We start from the raw sequence: 12,812 nt of genomic DNA, 5'->3' as shown, positions 1-12,812 counted from the left end.
CAAGGTCGCAGTGAGGTGGGAGGGATGAGGGATTCAAACCCATACCCCCATACTCCCCTTCCCAGGCCTGGGGCATGTGGGAGACTCTCTGGGCCAGAAGGAAGGCAGTATCAGGGTGAGGGTCAGCCTACTTCAGGTGTATTAGGAGGTGCCTGTGACTTTATTGGGAGCCCCTGCCTCTCCCTGGGGTCTTCACCCCCTTTATCCCCACTTTTCTTCCTTCCTTTCAGCTCAGCTCCCTGGGCTTCCTGAAATATAGTTGATTCAGGGGCTTCAGGTGGGGGTGGAAGAGCATTGCAGGCAGGGGGCACAGCAAGGACAAAGACCCAGAGAATGAGTCTGGCAGGTTCCAGAACAGTGAGGAGGCCCTGTGTCCAGAGCTCCGTGGGCCAGGGAGATGGTGGCCTCTTCCCAGGCCTGAAAGCAGTGTAGCTTTCTCTCTGGGGGTACAGGGAGCCATGAAAGAGAATGTTATTTAATTTATAATAATTATTCCCATTCTATACGGTCTGTGGTCTTCAAAAGCTAAGGAGCCCTGGCTGTGGGGGGAACTTTGGACCTACAAAGAGACAGATCGCTGAGAATCAAAAGGCCTGGTCTGGCCTTAGTCCTGTTCAAACTCAGGGTCAACGTTACAGATGAGGAAACTGAGACCTAGCGAGTCAGAGGTACTGCGCAGGTCCCACGCGGGGCTCTCTGAGGCTGAAACAGAGCTGGCCTTGGCTTCCCTGCCCATGAAATGGGTCTGATTCGTCCCCTCCGAGACTGGGAAGCCCGCTCCAAACACCCAGCACCTGGGCCAGTCCCAGGAACTCATACACAACGTAGCCCGAGAGGCCGCGCGGGCGCCCACGCAAACCTGAGAATAAAACTGCAAAGCCCACCCCCGCCGTTTCTCTCGGCCTCTCTCCCACTCTCGCTCTCCGAGAGTCCCGCCTCTTTCTTCTCAGTCCGCAGAGAGAGGGCGTGGCCACTTCACGAATGGCCGGTGACACGGCCACTCACGCTTTCGCTCCCTCCGATTGGCCGCCACCGCTCCGCCTTATCTTTCCATCTCAGGGTCCTTTCCCGCTTGCGTCATGCATACTAAGCACTCAACCCACCTGCGCCTCCGCGTTAGAATATAGTCCCTGTCCGCTCACCGCACCGTCTGCTGACCGAGCCGCAGTGCGTCCCCACCCCAAGACTCCGGGCTCCGCAACACCGCAGCCGCCTCCTGCGAGCGTGCGGGACGGCGAACCGGGAGAGGCAGCCCGTTCGGGCGGTGGTGGCGGAGGGATTCGCGGCGTTTCGGCACGGGGCGGACCGTAGGCGGGCCCTGGAGTGGGCGTGGTCGGCGCGCGGGCGGGGGACGGAACATGTCTCCCGCCGCAGGAAGATGAGGCAGCGGCGGCGCCCGCAGACGTAGCGGGCCGGGCAGAGCCAACTGGACGCGGCGGCGGGCACCGCGTACTCCACTCACGCCGCCTCCGCTAGTGCCCTGACCGCGCACGGGCACGCGGGGAGGGGCTCAAGCCACGCGCCGCCCACGCGCGACCCTCGGGGCCGGCGGGCGCCCCTTTGTCCGGGGGGGCCGTACGTGCGCCGCTCCCCGTGAGCTGCTGGCCCGGCCGCGCCGAGCAGGTAACAGCACCGGGACCCGGGCCCGCGCGGCCTCGGGATTCCCGCGTCTTTGTGCAAAGTTGCTTCGGGCCTCCCCGCGCTGCGGGGGCCGAAAAGTTGGGGCGGGAGCGGCGCTCGGGGGTGCGTCCCCCCCCCCCTCCGGCCCCTGAGGGCCGGGTGCTGGGCGGCGGCCGGGAGTCATTGTTCTCCAACTTCGCGCGCCGGGGACGTTGGGGCGGACGACGTGGAGGGTCCGACGCACGCGAGGCCCGCGCGCACCCCCTCATCGGCCGGGCTGGCTACTTCGGGAAACTTTGCGGACCCCAGGGAGGGGACGCGGGGAGCGCCCGAAGGGCCGCCCAACTTTGTGGCCAGGGCCCCGGCCCAGATGCGAGGGCTTCAGGGTGCCCCCTCCCCTGGGAGGGGCACGGCGGGGCACTGGAGTTTGGAGGGGGAGCGCGGGAGGGAGGGAGAGTCCTTTTGTCTGAGCGGGGAAGGTGCGGCCTCGCGAACTGAGGCTCACTCAGGTTGAGGGCCGGGGGGCTGGGGGGTGCGGAGGGAACATCTGCTCCGCGTTAATGCGGGAGAGGAGGCTGCGGCGGCTCCGGGTTGCGAACAGAGGGGCTGTGGCGCCCCAAGCTTCAAAGGGCTCCTGGGCCGCGCCGCCTGCACCGGCTGCCGGGGGTGGGCGGTTGGTTTCCCGGGCTTCCCCCTCGAAGGAAGACGTCGCGTGCCCCCTTTCTTTCGAAGAGGTTCCAAATACTTTCCGAGTCCCTAAAAGTTCTTGTGATACCCAAAAGTCTTAGCTCCCTGTAAAAGCCTGTTTCGGTCCCCTCTCCAGTCTGTCTTAAAATCGGTTTCAGCTATCCCACAAAAAATTGCGGTTTCATACTCAAAAAAGTCAGTTTCACACGGCCTCCCCAAAAGAAAAAAGTTAGCGGCGAAGGGGGTGCGCAGGGGCAGCTGTTTCACACCCTGTCTCTAGTTGACAGACAAAGCGGAGAGTTCACCATCACTGAAATTGGGTCTCCCTCGGCCTGGGAACCCCTTCTCCCCGCAGCTTCCACGGAGTCCCTGTGGCCACCCCGCCCCCACCTGGGGACCCGGGGAGGAAGCCATAGGGGTGTCGTTTGTCTACAGGACAACGAAGACTTGCTCTGCGCCCTTCTGGGGGGGGGGGGGATGGAGTCTGGCAGGTGGGTCCCCCACCCCCGTTCTAGAATGGAGCCCCTGGGACCATGCGGAGGACCCTGGTCTAGGAACTAGCTTTCCCCAGGGGTAGGAGGCAGGGGATGCTTTCAAAGTTGCTTAAAAATAATTCCCGGATACATCATGACAATAAAACAACCTAGTATTGTTTTTTGTTGGGGGAGGAGGAGGAGGGGAGCTTTGAGGTCCCAGGTCCCTTCAATCATGAAGAGGGCAGGGGGACTTGCCTTGAGGATTTCTTTTTGTTTGAACTTGGGGGTGACTGAGGCTTCAACGTGTTGACAGCTGCTTGGGGAGGGCCTGAGTCACCCCTCCCCCTTCCCTGTCGGGCAGGGTTAACTTGGGGGTGGCAGGAGAGGGGCCCAGTAAGTGGAGAAGGGACTATTCCCCTTCTGCTTCCAGTTTAAAATTTGTGGCTTGAGTCTCTGGTGGTCTTGAGTCCCTGGTGGTCGCTGAGGGAATTAGGAAATCTACATTTGCTTACTCCCCCTCTCCCTCATTGTTCAAACTCCAAGGGCTCTGAGCAGGGGTCTCTCCAGGGGCCAGAATCCTGGCATTCTGGCTGCCCTGCCCCACCCCCCACGGTCAGGAAGGGACTTAGTTTAGGAGGACCCAGACCCTCAGGGTGGTTAGAGGGGCTTTTTGAACAGCTCCCCCATTCCCCATCTGTCTACTTAAGCTACAGTCACTCAAATTTTTTCCCTTCCCTCCCTGTTTCTCCTTATGTGTCTGTCCCTGCTCTGCCCTGCTTTCACCACCACCATCCACTACCACACAGGGCTGTCTCTAGGACTGAGGCACCACCTTTGCCCCTGAGCCCACCATTGCAGCTGGAGAATGAACCAGCCGCAGAGGATGGCGCCCGTGGGCACGGACAAAGAGCTCAGTGACCTCCTGGACTTCAGCATGGTAAGCCAGGCTCTGCCCATCTCAGACACCCCTGGTACCCTCAGGATTCCTGGGAAAGAAGCACCGACTGAAACACCCTCAATAGCCAAGCCTCATACATCTTTGGATGGAGGGGTTCCTAATTGGGCCCGAGGAATTGGGGTGTCCTTCTGATGGGCAGGCTGATACCCCATGGCATTGTACATAATCAGGGCCCTTGTCAGCTTCCAAAGGCACCTGTCGCCCAGGCATTTGCTCAGGCACAGAGTGGGTCCAGTCTACCACTGTACAGGTGGGAAAACAGGCCCAGAGGGGGGGGCTGTCCAGAGACTCCAATGTCTCCAAGGGGAGGCTTAGCTGTGGGTACACAGTGGCCTTGGCCTCCTGACCTGTAAAATGGGTGTGACCAAGGTTATTTGCTACATCATAGATTAAAAAAAATAAGTTGGGGGTATCCGTGGTCTAACTAGTTATTTAGCCACATGATGGCTAGTGCAGTCAGGTGACAGGAGGGGAGACCTCATAAAGAGTGTGGCAATCTGTGGGCAGTACTCAACCACCACTACTATTACTGCCGTTGTTACTGTTGGGGAGAGGCAGGCCCCATGGGGGAAGGTGAGGATCCTTATACTTTAGGTGGTTTGATCCACCCTTAACTGCCCATTTCCCTGCCAGGCAGGTGGAGGTTCAGAGAGGGTGCTGGCTTCCAGAGGTCACACAGCTCAGGCCCAGTGAGGTCAGAAACCAGAGCAGAGCTCCCTTGGGTGCTGGGAGCTGGAGTACACCTTGGACCAGGAGCCTTGACTTACTCATCTGTGCAGTGGGCCACCTGTGGTGGGCCTTGGGGTGATCAGCATTTCCTCAGCAACCCAGTGTGGACAGTTCCCTAAGTCCTGCCCATCCCCCTACCCAGGCACCATTTTGGTTTGAAACAGGTTGGGGGAGGACGCTTTCGGTCTGAATTTAACCCTCCATTGGTACGAGGCCCAAGCCACTGAGGTCTGTCGAAAACAAGTCCCCAAACTGAAATATTAGCCATCCTGTGGAAAAACAGTCCTTGAGACAGTGGGCCACAGCTCAGGAAGGGCCAGGCTTGTATTTTTAAGCCCTGCTTTATTTTTGCCTCCCTGGCTGAGTAAGCAGGGGTACAGCTCACTTGTTTTTTTGTTAAACTGACAAGTCACAGACTACTGGGCCAGAACCGACCTGCTTGGGGATGGGGGAACACAGGTTTAGAGCTGGCCCTTTGCCTCCACCATCTGAGAGCCCTGAACCACTTGTCCACCTCCCCCTTCTGTCCAGAGGATCTGAATGTCCCCCTCCCCAGCTGAAAACCAGCAATCCATTTCACAGATGAGGAAACAGCCTGAGAGGGTGAGGTCTCTCTTCTCTCAGAGAAACTCAGAGCTTGATTTTTCATTTTCCCTCCTTGTTACAGGAGAGTGGCCTGGCCAAGTCACTGAGCACAGAGGCAGCCTCCCATTTTAGCTCACATTCTTCCTTTTGTCCCTGCATAGCACCCCCTCTCACCTGCCCCAGAGAAACTGAGTTCATTTGTTTCTTTGGAACACCTTGTTTTTAGACTGAAACAAATGTAAAGGGAAGCAGCATAGGGTTCTCAAAAGTAGGAAAAGCAGCGGTCAAAATTAAATACAAAGAAACAAAGGAAACCAGAGTTAAATTGGCTCTGAGCTCCTTGGGTTAGAAAAGGAAGGTGTTGAAGGCATTTCGGCTCTGAGCCATGTTCCCTGCATGGGCCGGAGATGGTTCCTTTGCCTGATGAGGGGCTGGGAGGACAAGGGGGTCTGGTAGCACTTGCCCTGTGACCTGACTGAGTGCTCTTCTGAGCCAGGCATGTGTACTGAGGCTCCCGTGTGCCCAAGACACCCGTGTGCTTTGGGGTTTCATAACATCCCATGTGGTCAGAGCCCCAAGTCCATTTCCCAGAAGAGAATACCAAGGCTCTGGGGGTGTGGGGCCTATCTGGGCTGACGATGAGGCCTACAGCACCCAAAGGACACGGCCCATTGCCCTCTGGCGAGTGCCACGTCAGAGCCTCTAGTACTCTAGGGAACAAAACAAAGACAAGTCCCAGGGGCTTGGCTGCTAACCTTCAGGCATGGGAATCCTGTTGGTTCTGGTCTTAGCTCAAGCCAGCTCCTCCCCCAATGTAGGCCTCAGTTTCCCCAATAGGAGAGGGGCCCATCTTGGAGAATAGGGCTCTGGGGAGGCTCGCTCAGTTGAGGGAGCACAGCCACACACACACATCCCCCTCAAGAGGGGTGCAGACCCCATGAGAACCCATTGCCATCTCTCCCATGAGCCTATGCTCTTAACTTCTGCCAGGACCAGTTGAGCATGTGGCCTTAGTTTCTCCTGTAGGATGGGGCATGGGAGGCAGGACTTCACTTCCTGGGCCCTTCCCAGGGTTCATGGTGCCCACTGGAGAATCATACCTAAAGGTGGGAGCTGCACGCCCACATTCTGCCTGGCCTGTGAAGGTTTAGGGAAGCCATCAGCCACTCCTCAACAAGCCACTGGCCTCAATTCCAGCTACTTTTAATCACTTGAGCCCCAAACAGAATTTGTAAAACCCAGATCTATGGGGCATGGCAGAGAGGTGTTTTGTTTTCTGTGGCAAAGAGTTTGTTGATGTTGGGTTTTCCCGTTAATACTGCTAAACTGTTTAGCCTGTAGGGACTTAACATCCACGGTTTGGGTGCTGAGGGTGGTGCCCAGGGAACCACCCAACCACGGGAGGTACAGCCTTTCCTTGATCCCTCCAGCTTCCCACCTCTCTGAGCCTCAGTTTCCTCCTCTGAAGGGCAGGCATCAGTGGTCACCGTGTGGTGAGGGCTGTCCAGGCAGCTGCTGAGCACAGAGCCCAGCATGTGGCGGACACTTCACCTAGGTCATGCTCTCTGTCCCTGTGTCGGGGCCTGGCTGTCCTTCCCATGTCCCTGCCACTCAAGTCAGGGATGCCCACAGGTGACTACAGGCTTGTCAGGAAAGGTCCGTGCACATGGTGACCAGCGAGACTGGAATGGCTAGGCGGGATCTACCCATTAGATGTAAATGGTCTTACTTTTCAAAGCTGAAACTTAAAACTTTGTATCACGTGTAAGAGCAGATAAATTGTATCAAGTACCCAAATAGTCCATCCAAAAAGTTATAAACCTGGAGTCCAGTTTTAACTTCTAAATATTGTTGCCAGTGGAACAAAAATTGTTGCTTGTGTTGTCAGAGGGGCCTTGGTTGAGGGCTTTGCCAGGAGAGCCTTTCTCTGCTCAGGCTCTGTGCAGTGAGGGGATCCCTGGCTGCCTTTTCCTGCTTGGGCTCTCTGATGGGACAGGACCCGTGGGCAGGGCTGCAGCCCACCTCACTCACCTCTCTTTGCCTCCCCACAGATGTTCCCCCTGCCAGTGACCAATGGGAAAGGCCGGCCCACCTCCCTGGCTGGCGCCCAGTTTGGAAGCTCAGGTAAGACCCCGCTGCCTTGAGGCTGCAACTTTGCACAGAAAGATGAGCTTGTTAGAGGGTGGGCTGGAGCAGAGCAGAACGGGGTACAGCAGCAGACCTGGAAGGTGGAGTGGGACTGAAGCTGAATGTAGGCTCGTGGACAGGGTGCTAGAGGAAGAGGTGTTGGGGAGGGTGGCGCCCAAGTCCAGCAGCTGGATGGGGCCTGGGGGCACTGAGCCTGAGAACCAGCTGCTGTCATGGTCTCATGACCTGTGTTGAGTGTAACGAAGGGAGCCTGGAGGTCAGCATAGTATTCTCTGTCTGTCCTGCACCTGGAACCTGGGCCCCTGGTCTGGGGATGGGAAGCATCTGTGTCACTCACTAGGGGGTCGTGTGTGAGATAGGGACTTGAGCCTCTGAGGTCTTCTTGGCCCCAATGGGGCCCTGGGTCTCTATTCCATCCCCAAAGGGGAAACTGAGGTCCAGAAGGGGCAGGATGTGGAACCTCAGCCCTTGAGAGATCTTGCCCATCCTGCAAGCCTTGGGAGAGGCCCAGCTCCTGGCCCTTATTGTATACAGGAGGATTCAGAGGGTTACTGGGACTTCGGGCATTTAAACTGGGTACATCCAGACAAACCTGTATGAGTTGGTCACTCCACCTGGCACTGAGTGCTGATGACATGACAAAACCAGGCCTGCTGGGGATGGTCTCTAAGGAGAAGTTTGAGCAGAGACAGGCCAGGGGCACAGCATGTGCAAAGGCCCTGGGGCAGGACCTTGCTTGGCATTTAGCATGTTGGAGAAACAGGGAGGAAGTTTGTGTGGCTGGAGCAGAGTGAATGTAAGGGGGAGAGAGGGAGGAGGTGAGGACAGGGAGGGTATGGGGGCAAGTGGTGCAGGGCCTTGTATGCTGTGGTGAGGATTTGGGCTTTCACTCGGAGGGAGGCGGGAGCCCTGGAGAGCTGTGAGTAGACGGTTGCCATGTGCATGTTGGGGAGTCCACTCTGGCTATTGGGAGGATTTGGGGGGAGCCTTTGGGGAGGCTGGCTGTTTCAGCCTCCAGCACCTCCGCACTCTGTGTGGACTTTGGCATCTTTCTGGGGTTCTAGGATTAGTGCCGTGCCATTCTGCATCTCTGGGATCCAGGACAGAAGGTTTTGTCTTAGAGTCGTATTTGAATTCCGCTGGGATATCCAATGAACTCTGGCTGGAGGAAGAGGGGGTTTTGAGGCGGTGGTTTATGTTCATGCCACCACCCCAGAGGGAGGAACATTGTGTTGCCACCCCCATTGCCCTGTGCTGGCCTTCCTCTCTGCCTGAGGAAGTGGCAGCAGGGCCAGCCAGAGTCCTCCTCGAGGTACGGAAATCCCCACATCCCTTCCTTCTGAAATAGCCCCCAGGAGCTAGGATGCTGCCACTTCCCTACCTCAGGCAGAGGATCAGGCCCTGGGGGCTTCATGGAGGAGGTGGCACAGATGTGCCTTCATCTTCCCCTAGGCCTCTGCCCTGAGCTATCTTCCCTAATTTGGTGTCCACGCACAAGGCCAGCAGCCCTTACTAGCCAGAGCCATAGTCCAGGGTATAAGGGTCCTCTCCGGGAACCGTTGTAAATATTTGCAGATTGATTTTCCATGGTTTCTGCAGCCCCTGCCCTCCTTCTAGCTCTGCCCTGACCGCTTTGGACAGAGAGGGTCTTGTTTACCCCCCTCTTTCATCAGTAAGTGGGTCACCCTCCTTCCAGACAGACCATGTCAGCTTAAGGGGAACACCACCATTTATCAAGACTTTCCAAATGCTAGTGGGTCCCCCATCCACAATCTCCCCCTCACCCCTCTTTCTAAGTCCGGGTGTGGCATTTTCCTGGTGCTGACTTTAAGTTAACTTGCTTCTGTTAAATTTGTTCCAAAAGGTCACTTCCTGTCAGAAAACCAGCAGCCTGGCCCTAAGTAGGAGGTGTCTCTGAAAGTAACTGAAATAGTAGCTGAGTGGCATGTTGGGGTCTGTGGGCAGCCTTGACCATGGTTGCCTGGGCCATCTCTGCTTTTAAAAAATGGTGTCAGAGAGGCATTAACGACCAACTAATGCCAGGCCAAGGCTTTCTAGTTGTTCTCTGGATTGGAAGACATTTAAAACAAGAATAATTTTTCCAGTCTTTCCCTTTTGGGAAACCCTGAGGCACAGGTCTCTAAGTGGCAGTGCATCCTCTGCCGAAGACTGCAGAGTTCAAGGCTACGTGAGACATCAGGGAATGTTCATTGTTGGACCAAAGGAAGTGACTCTGTTTTTAATATCTCCACAGTTTTCTTGGTTTGTGTAAACCTAACACATGCTCAGGTGAAAAATCTAACACTTAGGAGAGGTGGCTTCCATGTTGCATCTTTGTAAGGACCCTGCACGTGTGTGATTGTCCTCCGGGGAAGTCACTAGGCTGACCATGGACGTGTATTCACAGTGAAATGTCCTCGCCATTTAACCAGCACTGGATCTTCTAAAATCTCTTCCCATTTAAATGTGTGAAAAGGAGCATGTTATTTCAGTGGGTGCTTATTTAATAACTAGTGATACCTTTTCAAAAGCTGATGGGCCATATGAGTTCTTTTTGATGAATTTCCCATTTACTATCTTGAGCCCCCTTTTTCTTTTCTTTTCTTTTTTTTGGGGGGGTGGGAGTTGATCAACTTCTCAGTTTTGGCTAACGTTTTGTTTTGAAATCATCATGGATTCATAGGATGTTGTGAAGAAATGTTCAGAGAGGTCCCGTGTTCTCCCCCAAGTCCTCCAGACATCTTGCATGTCTTTAATATAATATGGAATTAGGAAGGTGACCTTGGTACAGTACCTCATTTATTCAGGGCTCACCAGTACGTGTGTTTGCATGTGTGTGTATAGTTCTGTGCAATTTGTCCCACATTTAACGCTATTAAGTCAACACCACAGTTGAGACACCAAGCTGTTCCATCACCCCACTCACTCTCTCCTGCTGCCCCTTCATAGTCACTTGCACCCAGCGACTGATTTACTGTTCTCCATTTCCACATTTTGTCCTGTTGAGAATGTTATATACACAGACCTACACAGCTTGTCACCTTCCAAAGTTGGCTTTCTCTACTCAGCATAATTTCTTGGAGATCTGTCCCAGGTGTTAGCTGTTTCAATGGTTGGTTCCTTTTTTCGCTGCTTAATAAACATTTTAACAAAAGGGATCATAACACTTACCAACAATTACTTATGTCACCATTTCTTGAGCACTGAATGCCAGGTACCCAAATTGGTTCATTGATTGTGAGTCCTCTGTCCTTGTAGGTCGGTGAAATAGGTTCTGTTGTCATCCCCATTTTACTTATGGAAAAGCTAAAACTCGAGTTTAGTAACCATCCCAGCTGCCTCCCCATAGTGTCCTGTAGCCCCACCCTATGCTGATCTTTTTCATTTGCAAGGACTTTTATATAGGAAGGATGCTTATCTTTTGTGATTTATGTTGCAGCTGTTTTTCCCCAACTTATCAACTATTGTTAATAATGGAGGTTTTTCATTTGTCTTGGAGGTTTACTGGCCTGTTTATTTTTATCCTCGTCTGAGGATATGCTTTTATTGATTTTAGAGACAGAGGAAAGGGGGGGAGAGAGAGAGAAACATCAGTCGATTCCTCCCATATGCGCCCCGACCCGCAACCTAGGTATGTGCCCTGGCTAGGAATCAAACCGCAAACCTTTTTGGTGTAGGGGACAATGCTCCAACCAATTGAGCCACCCGGCCAGGTCTGGTTTAATTTTTATGTTATCAAGTCTTTTTCATTTATGATGTGTTCTAGACTTGGTGCAATTTCTGAAAAATCCTTAAGAACTGGATGATAGTCCATTCTGCAGTGCAGATGTGACAGACATGAACGTGTCTACTACTCATTACATCAGGTTGAAGAATATATAGGAAAGATGCTGGAGGGCACGAAAGCATACTTTCACTGTCGTTTGCAGAGCAAAGAGATGAAAAATTAGTGGGGGACAGGAACCTTAACGGTGATCAAGGCTGAGCTAAACCATCTCCGGCCAGTGCACGCATCAGGCTATCCCATGGGTCTGCTCAGAGCACACACATCCCTGTACTCTGGACCCAGAGCCACTGATGAGAAAAAGCTGGGATAGGGCCTGTAAGAGCTTCTGAGCAGTTCTGAGGACACCTCCAGTTAGATGCACTTATCCTTTAAAGCCATACCCTGTAATTAGGGTCCGTGCTCCTTTTATAAATATCAACCACATACTGGGCAGAATGAAAATCCCTAACATTAAAAAGAGAGAGAGAGAGAAAACCGTAGCCAGTTTGGCTCTGTGGTTAGAGTGTTGGCTCGAGGACTGGAGGGTACCAGGTTCGGGTCTAGCCAAGGGCACATACCTCCGTTGCAGGCTCAGTCCCCAGCTCTGGTGGGCCCATGAGTAGGAGGCAACCAATTAATGTGTCTCTCACACTTTCATATCTCTCTCTCTCTCTTTCTCTTTCCCCCATCCACTCTCTCTCTGAAAAGCAATGGAAAAAAATATCCTTGGGTGAGGATTTAAAAAAAAAATTTAAAAATGCCCCACCAGTGTGGCATATCGAACGGATTCCTGCGATCTTCTGGAGATCGAGGTTCAATTCCCGGTCAGGGCACATGCTCGGGTTTTGGGCTCGATCCCCAGCAGGGGGCGTGCAGGAGGCAGCCTGCCAATGACTCATCATTGATGTTTCTATCTCTCTCTCCCTTCCTCTCTGAAGTCCATAAAGACATATTTTAAGAGAGAGATTGAGATTGGTTGCAGGCTCAATCCCTGGCCCTGGTCCAGGCTCATGCAGGAGGCAACCAATCCACGTGTGTCTCTCACATCAGTATTTTTCCCCCATTCCCTTCCTCTCTCCCACTCTCTCTGAAAAGCAATGGAAAAAAATATCCTCGGGTGAGACCAAAGTATAAGCTATGGTTTTTGAGAACAATGCAGTAAATCTAGAAATAAACACCAAAAAGTAATAAGAAATAAGCCTGACCACTTGGAAAGATAAAAATTCCTTTTTACCCACCTCTTGGGTTAAGGGGGAAATTAAAACAGCTAAGACAGAATAGACAGAAATCAGCAGTAATGGAAACACATTGAAACAGTGAGGCGCAACTGTGCTGTACTTGAGGAAGAAGCATAACCTTTGATGTTCTCGTTAGAGCAGATAGAGTGAAAAGATGGATTAAGCATTTAAGTTAGAAAGTTCTAGAACAGGATAAATTTAAGGAAATCTTTCTTGGTGGTTTGAAATGCCTTAAAGAATTTCCTAAATTCCAATTACCCATGAATTTTTTTTTTCATTTTCTTACCTTTCTGTTACTACCACAGCACTACCAAGTGTTAATACTGGAGCTTTATGGTGTTCTTCTAGGCCTATCTCAGATGTTCTTTTTCATGTTATTTTCCCCCATATTTTCAGAGACACTGATTCTTTCCATGATTCCCCCACCCCAAAAAAACCTTTTGGGATTTTGAAGTGTTAAATACATAGATAAGTTTGGGAAGAACCATTTGCCTTCCCATTGTAAGAACCTGGTATCTTCTCCATTTATTTAAGTTTTCTTTTTGATTCTTAGTAAAGATAAACTTTGAAGATTGAAGTATAAAGCACTTAGTAATTTTATATAG

General features: G+C 52.9%; 1 protein-coding gene across 7 annotated transcripts in view; it reads left to right on the top strand.

Annotated features, from left to right (window-relative positions):
* The first annotated feature begins 1,336 nt into the window (after positions 1-1,336).
* TCF3 (transcription factor 3) overlaps positions 1,337-12,812 on the top strand; it is a 39,537-nt gene continuing 28,061 nt past the window's right edge. For all 7 annotated transcript variants that reach the window (XM_087816598.1, XM_087816600.1, XM_087816599.1 and 4 more), the window contains exons 1-3: positions 1,337-1,623; positions 3,590-3,720; positions 7,107-7,179. In XM_087816598.1, the coding sequence (XP_087672724.1) occupies positions 3,649-3,720; positions 7,107-7,179 (145 nt within the window). In that variant the 5' untranslated portion in view covers positions 1,337-1,623; positions 3,590-3,648. The remainder of the gene's footprint in view (positions 1,624-3,589; positions 3,721-7,106; positions 7,180-12,812) is intronic.

This window comes from Miniopterus natalensis, chromosome 4, assembly GCF_054644295.1.
Source record: "Miniopterus natalensis isolate mMinNat1 chromosome 4, mMinNat1.hap1, whole genome shotgun sequence".
Classification (NCBI taxonomy): domain Eukaryota; kingdom Metazoa; phylum Chordata; class Mammalia; order Chiroptera; family Miniopteridae; genus Miniopterus; species Miniopterus natalensis.
Note: the sequence above shows the minus strand (reverse complement) of the source record. Positions and strands in the feature narration are given on the sequence as shown.